General features: G+C 36.4%; 1 protein-coding gene across 14 annotated transcripts in view; it reads left to right on the top strand.

Moving 5' to 3' along the window:
• The window catches only part of PRRC2C (proline rich coiled-coil 2C), a 93,572-nt gene that overhangs the window by 56,445 nt on the left and 18,518 nt on the right, over positions 1-18,609 (top strand). For 10 of the 14 annotated variants that reach the window (XM_061160307.1, XM_061160318.1, XM_061160310.1 and 7 more), the window contains exons 17-25: positions 878-1,086; positions 5,255-5,409; positions 6,438-7,257; positions 7,661-7,746; positions 8,808-8,996; positions 9,135-9,386; positions 10,716-10,808; positions 13,775-13,876; positions 17,894-18,095. In XM_061160307.1, coding sequence (XP_061016290.1) covers positions 878-1,086; positions 5,255-5,409; positions 6,438-7,257; positions 7,661-7,746; positions 8,808-8,996; positions 9,135-9,386; positions 10,716-10,808; positions 13,775-13,876; positions 17,894-18,095 — 2,108 coding nt within the window. The remainder of the gene's footprint in view (positions 1-877; positions 1,087-5,254; positions 5,410-6,437; positions 7,258-7,660; positions 7,747-8,807; positions 8,997-9,134; positions 9,387-10,715; positions 10,809-13,774; positions 13,877-17,893; positions 18,096-18,609) is intronic. The other 4 variants (XM_061160308.1, XM_061160315.1, XM_061160314.1 and 1 more) reach the window with 4 other exon arrangements.

Below are 18,609 nucleotides of genomic sequence, written 5' to 3' on the forward strand. Positions count from 1 at the left end.
GAAAATGAATTGATAAGCCCATTTTTCATGGTATATGTTCTTGAAGTTTTTATAAAATGAACACAAGAAAAGAATTTGTCAACAGGAAAAAACCCTGTAGAAATACTTGCGGTTTGTGAAGTGAATCGTTTCCATATTAAAACTGATTTCTAAAGTGTTTATATATATATATGTATGTACATGTATAAATCTGATTGAACTATTAAGACAAAGACTTGGAAGCAGAGAATTCTTTACACTTTTTTTTTTCCCCCATATTCCGCCCTCTTGTGGAGAAGATCCACCAGTGAATACTTTGGACTAGCTTAGATCACAGAAATGTTCTGGTATGAACAATGTTGATTAGCTCATTTATAAACATAATGAACATGGTAAGAATAGACACAGTAAGAACCTTCTGGGAATAATTAGAATTCTAGAATTTAATTGCTGGAAAGAACTCTGAGGAGCTAGTCTTATTTCCTTTATTGGGAAGCTCCATCTTAGTAAAGTTTACCCAACAAAATCACTAAGACATTTCTATCCCACTGTTATTTATTCTTAGATTGAACTTTAGAAACTGCTACTAAGGGCATTTTTCTTTTGATCAAGTATATGGAAACAGTGGGCTTACCAGGTTGTTCAGTGGTAAATAATTCACCTGCCAATGCAGGAAATGCAAGAGACACAGGTTTGACCCCTGGTTTGAGAAGATCGCCTGAAGTAGAAAATGGCAACCCACTCCAGGATTCTTGCCTGGAAAATTCCATTGACAGATGAGCCTGGTAGGCTACAGTCTGTTGAGTCAAAAAAGAGTCGGATATGACTTGAGCAGCTAAGCCACACGCCACGCACACATGTGAAGCTAGTAATAAAATCTCAGATTATTATTTTGTAGGCCATTTGATGACCAGTCGGCAGGCACAGGTGGTGCTGATCCTGTCAGTGGCAGCTCTGCACACCATCAAGAAGGAGCACCTAACGGTACAGGACAAAAGAACTCCAAAGATTCTACTGGGAGAAAACGAGACGACCCCAAACCAGGCCCTAAGAAACCCAAAGAGAAGGTGGATGCGCTCTCACAGTTTGATCTCAACAACTATGCAAGTATGTTTCAGGCCACCTGTGTTTGTCTGTCCATCTGTTAACATTTAAGTAGATACTATAAATAAACAAGTCATCAAAAAAAAGAAAGTTGGACTTAAGTAGAGATAGAGACTGATTACAAATCACTGATAGAGCTTTAACTGAAATAACACCAACTTTTACCATACCTGTGAGTGCTTGATAAAATTTTTGTTAAAGATAATCCATAGTTTCACTTCTCTGAAGAAAATAAATTAACCACTCTTCCTTGCTAAACAGATGTGGGGGATGCACAGAAAACCAAACGAAGATGCTTTGTGTATATGTGTTTGAAAGGAGAGACGTGTTAACCTCTCAATGAATTATGGTTGAGAAAATTGGTATCTAAGATGTGGTAAATAGAGAGTGAATAATAGGATGGGAGGTAGTGTTGCTGTGGATAAATACTTTCAGAAAGCCATGGAGTGATAGGATGTCAGATGTGAAGGATAACACAGCCAGAAGGAAATATGTGATGAAGATGTTAACAAGGAATCTCTAAGAGTAGACACTCACGCAGACGAATATTGGTATTTTCCATTCATTCAGATGAGACTTAAGCTTGAAATACTGAATAAGATTGCGAGATTTACTAAGTTGAGACTAGATAGTAGTAATGGGAAACTGGTTAGGTACTGTTGTTATTGCATATGAGAGATGTAGATGAGAGTTTTCTTTCATCTAATTAATGGTTCGGAGAAGGCAATGGCAACCCACTCCATTACTGTTGCGTGGAAAATCCCATGGATGAAGGAGCCTGGTGGGCTGCAGTCCATGGGGTCGCTAAGAGTCGGATGCGACCGAGCCGACTTCACTTTCACTTTTCACTTTCATGCATTGGAGAAGGAAATGGCAATCCACTCCAGTGTTCTTGCCTGGAGCATCCCAGGGATGGGGGAGCCTGGTGGGCTGCCATCTTTGGGGTTGCACATAGTCGAACATGACTGAAGTGACTTAGCAGCAGCAGCAGTTAATGGTTCTTTATACATATTCAATTTGATTTGGTCCCAGTACCTTGACATTATTATTTCTAGACCAGCGATTTTCAAAATGGGGTCCTCAAACCATCAACATCACCTGGAAGTCTGTGTGAAAAACAAAATCTTGGGCCCTACCACAGGTCTACTGAATCAGAAACTCTTGGCATGTGAAGCAATCTGTGTTTGAACAAGTTCTCCAGGGGATTCTAATTCCAATGCATGCAAACTTGAGAGCTAATTCTGGACTACCATTTTAGGATTCACATGGAAAAGAATCTTAGCTGTATGTTTTAAGAATTTTTAGATTCTTTAGAACTGTGGTTCTTAATAGGGATGATTCTGTTCCCCAGGGGCATGTGACAGTTTCTAGAGACATTTTTGGTGTTGCAGCTGGTGGCTAGATGCTACTGACATTTATATTTATATATATTTGTCAGCCTCAGGTCTTCACTACAGCGCGTGGGCTTCTCTCAGGTTGTGGTGCACCGTCTCTAGCGCTCGAGGTCTCAGTAGTTGGTGCTGCACAGGCTTCGTTGCTCCCTGACATGTGGGATATTAGTTCCCTGACCAGAGATTGAACCACCCCCCCTGCACTGGAAGGTGGATTCTTAACCACTGGACCTCCACGAAAGTCACCTACTGACATATTCGTGGGTGTAGGCCCAGAGATGTTTTATAGTGCACAGAACGGCTAACTCACAATGTTAATAGTGCTAAAGTTAGAAAGCTTTGATTTAAAGTGGTTAAAGTAAGTCCATAGGAAATTTGGATGCTTATCTTAGTGTGGTCCATGAGAAGAGAGACTAGCATCCATCTAGACATCACAGTTGGAAAATGACAAATGAAGATAACAAAGTCCACAGAACATGGCAGATTTGTCTTCTCAAATAGTCGTTTACTAGTTTTTCCAAACAACTTCGGGAATACGTTTGCAAGGTATTATTAAGACAATATAAAAAGTTAAGTATTTTTTCTGAATTGATAATGAAAATTGAGCTGTTAGTTTTAACTTGTTCAAGTTTTGCATTTCTTTTTTTATAACATTTTAAAAAATTATTTTTGGCTGTGCTGTGTCTTCATTGCTACAGACACCAGCTTCTCGTTGTGATTTGCTTCTCTGTGGAGCACAGCCTCTAGGCACACGGGCTTCAGTAGTTGCGGGACACTAGTTTAGTTGCCCCACAACATGTGGAATCTTCCTGGACCAAGGGTCAAACACGTGTCCCCTGCCTTGGCAGGCAACCTCTAAGCCACTGGACCACCAGGGAGAGGTCCTTTAATTAATTTTGAGTCATCTTTAGATTCTTTAAAATAATCTAAGTTTCCTAAAATTAGTTCCAAATGTTACATAGCACCAGACAAAAAACCAGGGTGTTGATCACAAAGTATTGTTCTCTTGTCCATAAATGCTTCACGTAGTTGAGTGAACTATTCAAAAGGTTTCTAAAGGAGCTCTTTGGCAAGAAAATGAAAATAGTGATGGTATGACTATGAAGACAAGCTTTACACACACTTTCTAGTTTAAGTGAAAAACCAAGACATTTAGAATTATGAAGAGATCTCTTAGAGTGCATAACACCCTTTGAAATGTTGAACTAAAACCTTGCTTTGAGATAAGCATATGCTCTGTTTTACACAGTTAATGACTGAAAAGATTTAAAACACAAGTAGAAGTGCCATAGGTAAATCAGAGTCAATATTTTTCCCTTTAAATCAAGTTTTTATTAACCAGACTAACAGTAGTAGGTTTGTAAAGAGTGAAAGCCAATCTTAGTATTTTTTTTTTCCCTATCAGTATGTTTATGAATGTGAATTTTTAGCTATTTAAAAAGAACTGTTTGCAGGTAGCTTCCCTTTGATCTACTCTGAGTCATATTCTCTTGCCAACCCCTGCAACTTATCACCGTTCTGAATGGTGTGTATATCAGTGCCAAGCAATTTTTAATTATGTATTCTCCAATCACAACATAGTATAGGACTTTCCTAGTGGTACAGTGGATAGGAATCTGCCTGCCAATGCAGAGAACATGAGTTTGATCCCTGGTCTGGAAAAATCCGACATGCCCTGGAGCAACTAAGCCCATGCACCACAACTACTGAAGCCCTCATAGGGCCTGTACTCTCCACAGCTAGAGAAAGCCCACACACAGCAACAAAAGACCTAGTGCAACCAAAAAATTACAGTAAATTAATTAATTATATTAAAAAAGACTCCACCTGCTAAAAAAAAAAAAAAAAAACCATATATTTATGTTGTTTGCAAAATTAATTTATTTGAATTGCCTCACCCTTTTCTTATATTCATTGTGTAAGCTTTATACCTGCAACCCCAAATCACATCACCTGGACTGTTTTTATTTTTCTTTTATGTGTTAATGGGTCTAAATTTCTTATACTCACTAGAATGTATAGGATAATTTAACAAGGTAGAATAATTGTTAGATAATGCATTGAAAGTATATCTTGAATTATTCTTCTGCTGAGTTATTATGATATATGTATGTCTATATCACTTTACATTCCCATGGAACTTTAACATATATTTCATGTTTTTAACTGCTCCACACTGTAGACAATAGTCTATGTAAACTAAAGGCATTAAGACTCACAAAGCAGCTTAGCTTGTCAGCAGCATGTTGTTAGCAAATGAGCTCTCAGAGCTTATTGCATCCTTTGAAAAGGGGAAACAATAGTAATACCCACCTTTTAGAATGATTAGATGCAAATAAGATAAAAGTGCTAACATAGATCTTTACAGCACTATACACATCTTGAGACTGGGAGAGAGAAAGTGTTTTGACTATAAGATAAAAGATTTTTTTGATTTTTCTTTTTTTAAAAAAAAGGCATTACCACTTCACTGCTTAAGAAAAAAAAACATATCATTCACAGCAGGTAGTTTTAGGACTTGACCTCATAAACAGGGTTAAAAATAAAGTCCCAAAACTACCTGTTGTGAATGATATACATCTTTTTTTCATATATCTATGAAATCTTCAAATTTTAGTAATGGCTATTTTATGGTGTGGAAAATGGGTTATTTTATGAATTATAAGTATTAGATTTTTGCCTTTTTTCTTTTATTTTTAATCACTATTGGATTAAACATTTCTGTTTTATCTTTTCAGTTGAAAAAAAATTTCACTTTAAATCTTATTCTATTCCTGTAGGTGTTGTTATTATTGATGACCATCCTGAAGTAACAGTGGTTGAAGACCCCCAGTCAAATTTGAATGATGATGGTTTTACTGAAGTGGTATCCAAAAAACAGCAGAAGCGTTTACAGGATGAAGAACGCCGAAAGAAGGAAGAACAAATCATACAGGTTTAGTGTTTCAATTTGTTGCTGGTTATTTAGTTTATTGCCCAAAATATACTAGGAAATGGTTGAGGTTTCTTCCCACCTATAAGGTCAGGGCTGTATTAATTATTCAAGTGCTGAGAATGATCTGATTTTTCACAACTTTAAACTGTTTTTAACCGCAGTGAGATCAATTTTAAATAAAATGTAATTACTGTATCTCACTATTTGCCTTAGAGAAGATCGTCTTTATTTCAGAGCAACTTATTTGCCCCATCTTATTTCATTGCAGTGTTAAAGTTTTTAAATCATCTTGGAAATCTAATGAACACAACTGCCATGATCCTATATCAGTTTCTCTTATAGTCTAAATTAGTTTATTTAAATGCATAGTATGAATCAACAGTAAGTTAAATTTTTCTTTTTATCAACCCAAACACCCATTTTGCTAAATGCTGAACCAGTATAAACATAAATAGAGCACATGGGTCACAGTGATAAAGAGTCCTGATAGATTAGAAGGCTTTAAAACAGGAAGCCCTGTAAAAATCCTATGTGTGCGATAATACTGAGTTTAATTGAGCATAGTCCTTGAACTAGGTATCTTCAGAAGTCATTTATTGTTACTGTGTTTTAAGAAGGTAAATTGGTGTGTGCATTCTATATAGCATAACACCCACCAACACTCCCAGAATTAATGTTTCTATGGCAAACAACAGTTGAGTGGAACCAATAATTTTTTGTCAGGTAGAATCAGATTTTGCTGCTAAATGAAATTAGTGCGAATTTACTTAATTTCTTTAATTTCAGAATTGGGGAAAAGAGCTTGTGTACCTGTGTATCAAGAATATATGTTTTTTCCTCTATAGCATATTGGCTTCTCATAATTTAAAATCTCATTAGCAACCTTGATGTTTTTATTCTACTGAGAAGGTATTTTGTAAAGTAAAGGAACTAAATTAGCAGTAGGTAACTTTGTTGGAAGATCTGTTCATGAACTATTACATTTCAACTATGTTATTGACACAAACGATTCCTGCAAATTTTTTAAGGTCTGGAATAAAAAGAATGCAAATGAAAAGGGAAGAAATCAGACTTCTAAGCTCCCACCAAGATTTGCCAAAAAACAGGCTACAGGAACCCAGCAAGTACAGCCTCCAGCTTCAGCTCTAACCTCAGCTCCAGGTCCAGGGTCAACTTCAGCTCCAGTTCCAGCCACAACCCCAGCTCCAGTTCCGGCCTCAACCCCAGTTCCCCTTCTAGCATCACCCGCAGCTTCTGTTCCAGCCCCCGCTGCAGTCCCAGTCTTAACCTCCACCTCAGCTCCACTCCCAACCTTAGCCTCAGCCTCAGCTCCAATTCCAGCCTCCACCCCAACTACAGCCACAGCCTCTTCTCCAGCTCCGGCTCCAACCCCAATCCTTGCCTCAGCTTCCTCTCCAACCTCTGTCCCCATCCTTACCTCAGCCTCAATTCCCATCCTTGCTTCAGCCTTAGCACCAGCTTCAGCTCCACCTCCAGCCATCTCAGCCCCAACTGTCCCTGCCTCAGCCCCGACAGCCCCAACCCCAGCCCCAGCCCCAGCCTCAACCCCCACCCTAGTCCAAGTCCCAGTCCCAGCTCCCACTGCCCCAGGTCAGACGCAGGGACAGACTCACAAGCCAGTCCAGAGTTCACTACAGACTACAACACAATCTTCAAAACAGCCACCTCCTTCAATCAGACTCCCTTCTGCTCAGACGCCTAATGGCACGGATTATGGAGCCACAGGAAAATCCGTCCCGCCCTCGCAGTCACACAGCGCTCTTACGGCCGAATTGTGGGAGAACAAGGTGGCCCCAGCAGCCGTGCTGAATGACATTTCTAAGAAATGTAAGTGTGCAACGGAGAAGTGAGTGGTGAGGAATGGTGTGGCAGTTGAGAGTTTGTTTTCAGTTTTATCTATGAACTAGATAAACTAGCCATCTCTTTTTTTCTTACTAGGAAGCAGTAACAGTAATCTGTAATCTTTAGCTTCCTTTCTTAAAACTTTTATTTCTAAGACAAGTGTGTTACACTTTTAACAGCCATATTTTATGGACAAAACTTTTTGTTGATAAAACAATGTACAGTGTTTTGGGGGAATCATTTATTTTGGTGTGCAAGAATCTCTTTAAATACCATGTGAAAAGTCATTCTTTTATTGTCTAGCTACCATTTAAAAGAAAGGGTTAAATGGATTATGAATTATTAACCTCTAAATTTAATGGTCATATTTCCTGTGACTTCTTTTCAGTAGGTCCCATTAGTCCACCACAGCCACCTTCCGTCAGTGCGTGGAATAAGCCCCTAACATCATTTGGATCAGCTACTTCATCAGAGGTAGGAGCAGATTTAGTAATGGGTTTTGTGGGGTTATTGTGGCAGTTTTCTTAAAAACAGTTACTCACACTTTGGCCTGTATCAGAATCACCTGGAGAGCTTAATTCCTGATCCTCAGACTACATATTTGCTCTGCAAGAAACACCTTCCACTAATCTTGTATTTTAGATTCAGTTTCAGTGTGACCTCTTAGGGACCTTTTTCTAAGTGATTTAACCATATTTTAATTGTTGCACATCTTTTATCTAAACTTGTTACTTATTTTCTTTATCCATTATAATGCAAATTCTGCAAGTTAGATTGGTAGTGTCTGCCTGGATCAGCAGCTAGCGCAAACAAGGTGTTAGATAAATTAGAAGTTTAATTGATGAATTCCTAGGGTGTGTGCACTCCATTACCAATCACAAAGTGCTTTCATGTATATTTTTATTTTCAGAGCAGAAGTGGGTGACACTGGGATTCCTGTCTTTTTTCTGCTCCTCCATTAATTCATTCATCTATTTGTTGCTGTATTTGTTGTTTTATATTTGTTTTAAATGATTTTTTACATTTAAGTTGAAGGTGTGATTTGCCGTACAGTTCAGGGCAATTAAAGCCAAAACTTTAAAACTTAAGTCTTGCCCTAGTTTTTATTTTATCAGTTGTTTTCTAATACAGATCAGTAGTGGTTAAAGGAATACTTTCTTAAAATGTAACCAATGTTAGTTATGGGACTTTTCAGATGGCGCTATAGTAAAGAACTTGCCTGCCAGTGCAGGAGATGTGAGAGACATGTGCTCAATCTCTGGGTTGGAAGGATCCCCTGGAGGAGGCCATGGCAACCCACTCCAGTATTCTTGCCTGGAGAATCCCACAGACAGAGGAGCCTGATGGGCTACAGTCCATGGGATTGCAAAGAGGCGGACATTACTGAAGTGACTAGCATGTATGCATTATCAGTTAATCTCAATTAGATTGCTTCAAACCTTCTATTGTACTTTTAAAATCTGTAGTATTACATAAATCATTCAGTCAAATTTGAACTCTACTTTGAAGCAAGTTTTTAAATGTACTTTTACTAGGGAACAAAGAATAGTCAAGAAAGTGGAGTTGAAATTGGAATTGACACAATTCAGTTTGGTGCTCCAGCTTCAAATGGGAATGAAAATGAAATTGTTCCTGTGCTTTCGGAAAAAACTACCGACAAAATATCTGAACCTAAAGAACAACGGCAGAAGCAGCCACGGGCAGGCCCTATCAAAGCCCAGAAGGTAAATACTGTTTGTGTTCCAGATATAATTGTATGAAAGCCACTAACATATAAGGAGAATAAAGTTTTTTAATTGGATTTAGTTTTCGATGAAATGTCTTTGATCATGACATGTTTTTGTCATAAACGTTGAATTTAGCTTCCAGATTTGAGTCCAGTTGAAAACAAAGAACATAAACCTGGTCCTATTGGAAAGGAACGTTCATTAAAAAATAGAAAAGTAAAAGACGCCCAACAGGTGGAGCCGGAAGGACAAGAGAAACCAAGTCCTGCTACAGTCAGAAGTACAGATCCTGTGACAACAAAGGAAACCAAAGCAGTTTCAGAAATGTCTACTGAAATAGGAACAATGATCTCAGTTTCATCCACAGAATATGGCACTAATGTGAAGGTAAGCAACAGGCAGTGATTACCAAGTCAGTTGATGCAAGCCAGGTCTAATATGAATGGGGAAAACATCAGCAATACAGTTTTTTTTTTTTTTTTTGGTTGAGGCATGTAGTTCTGTAGCTTATGTGGGTTATTATTTCTACAGAGGTTCAGAGGTTTTATTTCATGGTGTGCATATGTGATCTAAAATTCCTTACAGTAAATTATTTCTTTCTGTGGAAACTAACTCCTAATTCTGGACTATTGGGTAGTTTAAAGTGAAAATTTATTTACACAAGATTAGAATGCTTTTCAGTGAGTTTATAGACTTTGAAAGAATTGCTGTATATTTCTTTTTATTTTGTTAATGGATGTAATGGACCCCCTCCTTATCTTGCACACTAATGAGATTCTGAGGTCAGGAAATAACATAACTCCAGTTACTAAGAGAGGGAAAAGGAAATGGCAGCCCACTCTAGTACTCTTGCCCGGAAAATTCCATAGACAGAGGAGCCTGGTAAGCTACAGTCTATGGGGTCTCAAAGAGTCAGACACGACTGAGTGACTTCACAAGCCAGAGTAACTCCAGTATAGCCAGTTTTCTTCCAGAGTTGGAACAAGTCTTGTTTTATTGGTTGAGCACCAGAGGAATGACTGACTTGCATTTAGGGTCTACATTGAATGGAAAAACACGTGTCTTTAAAAATACTCATTAAGGCAAGATAACACTGAGTGACTTATGGGGACTGACAACTTGTGGGAGTAGCAAATTTATATCTGCCATTTGGTGTTCACTCTGGAACATATGCTCACTGAAAAGAAAGGTGGATGGAACCTTTCATGTTACTTGAATATTTTCTCTTTTTAATTGCCATGCAGCTCAGTTCATGGAGGTGAAAAGCTCATGTGATCTAACTCTACCATGTTTAAAGGAGAGATTCATGATGATAAACAGAGTTTATCCTAAAATCTAATTGTGACAACTAAATCTTGACATTCATTTATCCATGTTTTATTGTGAAGAAAACAAAAAATCAATAGTTGAAAGTAAGCTATAGATTTGAGTATAAGAACCACACAGAGTTATGTTAGAAATCCACAGAAATATTTGGTACTATTGACAGCCTCCTATATTGCAGTATATATTTTAAATGTATAGGACACTATTGGTGGTTGAAATGTGGTAGGTCCATGTTTGTTTTATCCCACTGTTGGTCTCTTAGATTTGAGTGTTAAGGTTTGCTATCCTCTCCTGCTTTCTTCCAAAATAACTTTACGACTGTTAGGCTGTCATTAGAAAGTGACTAGTTCAGTTTAAAACTTTTTTTTTTTTTCTCTTATCACTTCACAGGAGTCTGTAACAGACTATACTACACCTTCTTCCTCTCTGCCTAACACTGTGGCTACTAATAATGCAAAGATGGAGGATACTTTGGTTAATAATGTAAGTAATCAACTGGAGACGTTGGCAGGTTTGGATAGAAACCTGGCTATTGTACCTAAAACACACTTTATGATTAGTATTTAACTCTTCTCAGAGTAAGAGTTGTCAGTAAGTTTGTATTTAGGAACACTGTAATGTAATTAGGGGAAATAGTCAAAGCTGAGTTGTTGTTTTTCCCCTGAAAGTCATCACTTTATATTTAATATCCAGGCTTGTGATGCTTCGGCTTGGTTTCATATCTACTAATCCTATTAACCTGGTTTTGGTAAAAAAAAAATTTATTCTTAGTTTTCACATTCTACTGATTCAGGATTTAATTTTGTTGGTAATTTTGTTCTTAAATGACACCTTTTTATAATGCTGTGAAAGGTCGTTCACTTAAAACAATAAGACAATTAGATTATTGCTGAAGATTTATGTGTTTCTTTTTTAATTTGAAAAATGATACTGAACATTAACAACTTCATTCCTCTTGTGAAGACTGAAGGGTCTATTTTCATAAACCCTTGAATACTTTATTAAAAGATGACAGTAAGTTATACAAATCTAGCTCTCGCCTCCCAAAGCAACCATATTATAATTTAAGAATCTGTTAAATATGGGTCCAGTCCAGTACTTTGCCTAGTTCACAGACTGACAGGCGAAAAATGGGTAAGCAAAAAAAAAAAGAAAAGCATTTAGAAGTTACATGTGTGGCTCTTGTTTTGGAGAGCAGATAACGGTGGAAATTTGGTCATCTGCTCTCTTTTTTAAATATAGTCCTCTATAAACAAAGGCTTTTCTTTAAAATAATAATAATAATAATAACCTTTACAGATACATTTAGAGAGCTCTTAAAAGGCTTCAATTATATAACTTTGAGAATAAAAACTCTGAATTATGTTTTATTACAGTGTCTTTGCTGCTATGTTTTCTGTTTTTCTCTTTAGTGTCAGGTATATAGGCTTTTAGGTGAAATGCATTAGGGATCATTTAATCCAACTTTTGTAGTCTGGCTGAAGGAAAAGGTATAGAAAGGAAGAAGTCACACATTTTGTCTTTGTCATAGGAGAGCACTTTTGGAGCTGATGAATATAATTTGTCCAATTTCCTCTTCCCCTGACTTTGTGAGGAAAGGTTTATTTAACTTTCTGTAGTAAGCAATGGAATACTAGGGAAGGGCAGAAGAGCTTAGTCAGTTTAATTCCTATTGTCACTACGTGGATTATCAAGTAATGATAACTGAAATTGAGTCAGTAAGGTTCAATTACATTTGAATTGTGGTGTCTTTTCTCATTTTAGAAAAATATAGAATATGTTACCTTTTGCAGAGTATTATAATGCCTTCTGCCAAACTACCCTTTTCTAAAAATTTGATTTATGAAATATGAACATGGAAGGAAAGATCATTAATCTCAAAACCCTTAAAACTCATTGAAAATATCCTCATGAACATTTTAATGGTTTCCGTCTGATCTGCAAGGCTGATTAACATAGTGACTTGTATACAAAGGACCACTGAAGGGAAGATGCCCAGTCTTGTGTATAAGTAAATAGTCTGTTTGATTTTTAGCAGTGTATTCAGAATATATTTGAAAACAAGCTCAGTTTGGGTCAGGGAGCATTTATAAAAAGTCATCAGTTTGAAATGATTTCACAGTGTTGCTTATTTGTGCCAGGTTTGGTGGTGATTCTGAGCTTAATATAGTGTTAAAAACAATCATCCTATATGGGGAAATTTTTAGGACTTTTTGAAATGTCCCTTTTTTATTCATTAAGCTAGGGGTTCCATTTTATGCATAGAACTGTGGTCTCTTTAAAAATTAAACTGGGGAAATCCTTGACAGTCCAGTGGCTGGGACTCTGCACTTCTAGAGTGCATGAGTTTAATCTCTGGTCAGGGAGCTAGGATTCCCACAAGCCACTTGGTGTGTCTAAAAAATTAAAATTAAACTGAAAGATGGCTTATTTCCCTTGTTGAGGCTTAACACACTTTTTTTAAGGATCTTAACTGATTTATTGGTTATAGTACCTAATATTACAGTTGTTTTGAATCTTGAATGATTCAAATCAATTTAAATCTTGAAGATTTAAATGCAGGTGGTCTTTTTGATCATTATAGCACAGCTATTTTAAAGATTTATCAAATAATCTCCGTTAGATTGCCCATAGTATCACAAAGTGATCATCTTAAACCCCTCCCCAGCGTTTCATTTTATTTATACTGAGTGAACCATCAAAATCAGTCATGTAGTAGTACATAATAAAATCTTAAGATCCAGAGAATTAGAAGGAAAAAAGAGATAAAGGTAGCAAGTTTCCAATATCTTCAAGTTTCTGTTAAATAACAGTACATACCACAATTACATATTGCTATCACAACTTGTTTAGTGTAACAAGGTGGAGGTGATAATTATATCCTTTCCTCCCAACATACTTTTGTTCTTGAATCTAGTTATGAGTTGACTAGGTTGCTGTGAAGAGACTTTATTATATTTACTCTATCATGTTAAATGCTTTATATGGAACCTGTGGGTTCTGTAAATGGTAGAAATTATATTCCCTAGAGCTTTGCTTTACAATGTATGGTCCAGGGACCAGCAGCATCAGCATCACCTGGGAGCTTGTTGAAAGGCAGAATTTCGTGCCTTCCCCAGACCAAGTGAGTCTGAATCTGCGTTTCAACAAATACCCCAAGTGTTTTGTATATACATTAAAATATAGGAGCATGGCTTTTAAGTTTATACCTTATATATGTGACAGATTCTTTTTCTTTCAGTGATGTATAAATAAGCAGATAGTATTTCTTTTCAGAAGTTTGATCTAAGATGTCCAGAGTTATCAATTAGTATAAGTGCAGTGTAACGTCAGTCAAATATTCCTGTTGGCTGTAGTGAAAATAACCTTAGAATACATTAGCATTATCTTTAATGGGGCTTTTGTGGCAGACTTAGTTAGATTGTGATATGTGTTACCTACCTTTTCAGGTGCCCCTGCCCAACACCCTCCCCCTCCCTAAGAGGGAGACTATACAACAGAGCTCCAGCCTAACTTCAGTTCCTCCCACTACTTTCAGCCTCACCTTCAAGGTATGTACAACATCCATCTCTAAAGGTCCTTGATTATTGCATGCAAGGGGACGTAAATTAATACTCTCGGTATTCTTACTAGTTTTGTGCAATAATCAGCAATACTAAGCTGAGGAAATGGAGTGATGTCAAATTACACCTTAGTTTTTAACACCACATAGTAGTAGCTTGATATCTTCATATTTAAAATGAGGCCTATGCTTGTGAATTTTGTCTTAAAAATACAAGAGAGCATTTTTTATTTGGTTTTTGTTGGGTTCCTCTTAGAGACTGTAATAGTTACTGGAAACATTAGTTGTGCAGAAAGCAACTAACCTGGTGTTGCATGTTTTTTTTTTTTTATCATAAGTACCAATAATGGTTAAGAATGCTATTTTTTTGTCTTTCCTATAAGTCAAGTGTGAATTGAAGGAATGCAAAGTGGTAGTTCTGAAGATGTAATTGATTAAAACAAGTAATTTTTTATTTGATTTTTGTTGGATAATTTTTGAATAAGAGTCCAAAAGAGATTTTACACAACACATGCTTTTTGTTGTCAAGAAATTTAGTCTTATTTTTTTTTCATCTCCTGTTACACTTAATATTTGAGCTATGCTACATGTTAGTAATACTCTTGTACAATTGAGTTATTTGAGAGTATTTTATATCAGTTCTTCACCCCAAGAGTAGTCAGTGGTTAAAAAGAACAGATGCACAGATATGGAATTAAGTGAGGATTATTTTTAACTGCATTTATTTATCTCTTTGGTGCTATGTATTTAGTTTTATAACCTGGACCAGTATTTATCCTCTATTGTAGCAGGACTTTCTGATGCTGCACTGGTTGCCAGTGAATCTTTTTGATGATGGTCAAGAGAGGAAGTAACTAAGTTGTTTTATAATGTGGTCAGTGTTTGTTTCTAGACTCTTGGTGTTTGATTCTCCAGCCTCCTGACCACTTGTCCCCTTGACCCCCACAAACTTCTTTTTTTTTTTTATACCCCCAACTTCTTTTTAAGAAGCTGCTTAAATATAAGTTTGAGACAAAATTTTTACAAGACAACCACTCTGCTTTGTATCATCTCCATCTTTACCCAGTCCTTACTGTTTACTGCCAGTTCCTCCTACTCAAAGTCAAAGCTGTGGTTTTTCCAGTAGTCATGTATGGATGTGAGAGTTGGACTATAAAGAAAGCTGAGCGCCGAAGAATTGATGCTTTTGAACTGTGGTGTTGGAGAAGGCTCTTGAGAGTCCCTTGGACTGCAAGGAGATCCAACCAGTCCATCCTAAAGGAAATTAGTCCTGAATATTCATTGGAAGGACTGATACTGAAGCTGAAACTCCAATACTTTGGCCAACTGATGTGAAGAACCAACTCACTGGAAAAGACCTGATGCTGGGAAAGATTGAAGGCAGGAGGAGAAGGGGACAACAGAGAATGAGATGGTTGAATGGCATCACTGACATGATGGACATGAATTCGAGTAGGCTCCGGGAGTTAGTGATGGATAGGGAGGCCTGGCGTGCTACAGTCCATAGAGTCGCAAAATTCGGGCACAACTGAGCCACTGAACTGAACTAAACCTCATCATACTCAGCCTTTTTTGTTGTTTTTCCCCTTGAATGACTGTCTCAACCTGTGTTTCATACTTTTACATTTGCTGTCTCAAATAAGCAAATATAATATCATTAGTTATTCTTTAGGCTAGGTGTTGATTCTTCACATTGCCTTTCACTGGATGTTTTTAATACCCCCAAAAAATACAGTTGAATTAAACTAAATTTAAATTGTATTAGCTTAAGACTTTTTCTAGTTTCTTTATTTTTATTTTTTTAGTGTAATTTTATTTTATACTGGAATATAGTTGATTTATAATGTTTTGTTAGTTTCAGATGTACAGTGAAGTGGTTCAGTTCTACATATGCATATATACATTAGTTTTCAGGTATTTTTCCCTTATAGGTTATTATAGAATAGTGAGTAAAGTTCTCTGTGCAGTACAGTAGGTCCTTGCTGATTATCTGTGTTTACTTTTTTTTTAATGCCTCTATTTGAGAGATTTATAAAGTATGGAAATCTCTATTAATATTATATGGGTATTACTGACAGTATATTTGTCAAAAGGAAAAATGAATATAGTTAAGTAATTATACTTTTTAGGTTCTTTGAATTTCTAAAATTAGATTCTAAATTTTCTTGCTGCTTAAGAAATGAAACCAATGTGTATGGCTTAAGTATCATGTAAAATTGGTAAGCTATAATTTATTTCCAATACAACAAAACTGGTTATAAAAGACATTGTAGTCTTTAAAATTGCTCTAAATCATAAAATCTCAATACTAGCAAATTGCATTTTGTTGGACTTCTTAAGTGGTAGTATGTGGGGTTTTTTTACTTTTGTTTCTTACCCTCATAAGACTTCCATTTTAAAATAAAGCACATTTGAAATCAGCAAGGTGACTGTGAGGAAAAGGAAAGAAGCAAACCTGAAAGTGTCTTATAATTTGAATTTGTAGTAATGATATTAGCCATCAAGGTTAAATTGTATATAGTGTGTGTTTTAATAGGAAAGGAAGGAGATATGTAATATTTCTCAAATTATTAAAGTTAAAATCAGGTTGAATTTTTTATAAAGTTGGTACATCAGAGACCTACAAACTTCCCAACAGTGGTATTTTAAAATCTTATTTGTGAAAAGTGTTCTCATGGGGCTTACCTGGTGGCTCAGATGGTAAAGAATTTGCCTGCAATATGGGAGACCCAGGTTCAATCCCTGGTTGAGAAAGATCCCCTGGAGAAGGAAATGGCAATCCACTCCAGTATTCTTGCCTGGAAAATCCCGTGGACAGAGGAGCCTGGTGGGCTACAGTCTATTCGGTTGCAAAGAGTCGGATACAACTAACACATAGTATACATATACACATGTAAGTCATTGCTGCTGAATTTTGTAGATTATCTTGGATTTTTCCTTCCCACTCAATATTTTGACTAGTAGAACAAAAAACTTCAAAATTTCTGTTATCTGTTCCTTTCCTGTTCAAGGAGCCTCAGGATAGTTGAGAATCTATATCTTTGCTCTCCAATTCATTATCCACACACCACATGTAGTTACTGAGCACTTGAGTGTGGCTAATCCAAGTTGAGGTGTGTGCTGTAAGTGTAAAAGGAAATAGATACTGGATTTGAAATGTTACTTTTTAAATTAAAACATCTCGATTTTTATATTGATTATAGGTTTTAATTATTATTGTAGATATATTGGGTTGAATGACATATGTTAGCAGAATTAGTTTTACCTCTTTATTTTTTAAAGTGTGGCAACTGGAAAATATAAAATTACATATGGCTTACATTTATGTCTGTTGAACAGCTCTAAATAGATTAAATAAGACCCATTTCTACTTTTTAAGAAACTAAGACTACAGGTAAAATCAGCACCCACAAATACAAATGGTGGCAGTAAGAACCTGAAATGCTTAATGGGGTCTGGACATGAAACAAGAAATATTTCTACTGTAACCAAGCCTAAAGCCTGCCTGGTTACATTGCCTTTAAAACACTGTGAACATAAAATAGCCAAACAGAAGATACATCTCACTTGCCTTAAGAAATGTTGGCTTAAAGGCTTAAAAAGAAAGATTGGAGAGAATGGATATTTAATGGAGGACCTTTAGTGTCTTGCTTACTAGAATCCTTAAATCAGTCCAAAAGGACATGGTATTTCCGTTTCCTTATTCACTGGTAGGAATAAGGACTCATATTTAGATGATTAAAGCTGTCTCTATGTTTCACTGACCTGTTTGCCAGAGCCTTTAACAAATTCTATAGAGACAGAATTAAAACCCATTGCAGTTTGAGTAAAAGAGCGGAGATAAAGAGAAAGTAAAAGGTTTAAAAGCCTTGTGGTCCTAATCTGAAAGATAGTATTTGGAATACACTTATGTATATATGTTTATGTATGTGTATTAGTTCTGTGTTATGATAGTGATTTTTTTTTTTTTTTTTTTTGGCTTTAAAAAATGTTCTTTTTGTTCCAGATGGAGTCTGCTCGCAAGGCGTGGGAGAATTCTCCAAATGTAAGGGAAAAAGGATCCCCGGTAACTTCCACAGCACCTCCAATTGCAAGTGGGGTCAGCAGTAGTGCCAGTGGACCAAGCACTGCTAATTACAATTCGTTCTCAAGTGCATCGATGCCTCAGATTCCTGTTGCTTCAGTCACTCCCACAACTTCACTATCAGGTAGAAATCCTTGTGTACCTTTTCTTTAACTATCTTAAATTATTTAAAATTTCTTTAAGATCTTTTCCTATTTACTCTCCCCAAAAATATATTTATAAAAGATGTAAGATTGTACATGAGATAATTATCAGCTCTTTTATAAACTTACCAGTTTGCCTTCTTCCCCTCTCTTTACCCTCTCCCAATTTTAGCTTGGTAAATATTTAAGGATGGCTTACTAAAGTACTTCAGTTGATCTTTTCTTCCCACCCCAATTATCAATACAGATACCCAGAAGTAATTGGTGGGAAATTTCCTCTCTTGTTCCTCTAAATTTTTTTATAAATTTTACCTTTTGATTTTTATTATTTAACCCATAATTAGACCCATTCAGAAATAACACAGAATCACAAAGCTTTTAAGTTTTCTGTGATCTGTATCTAATTTGAAGGAGCTCTTGGCGTGAGTCTATTGATTTGACCTATTTTCTGGGGAAGAGTTACGGGGTAGAGACTTCCCAGTCTGTTATTTGAAT

This window comes from Dama dama, chromosome 14 (genome assembly GCF_033118175.1).
Source record: "Dama dama isolate Ldn47 chromosome 14, ASM3311817v1, whole genome shotgun sequence".
Classification (NCBI taxonomy): domain Eukaryota; kingdom Metazoa; phylum Chordata; class Mammalia; order Artiodactyla; family Cervidae; genus Dama; species Dama dama.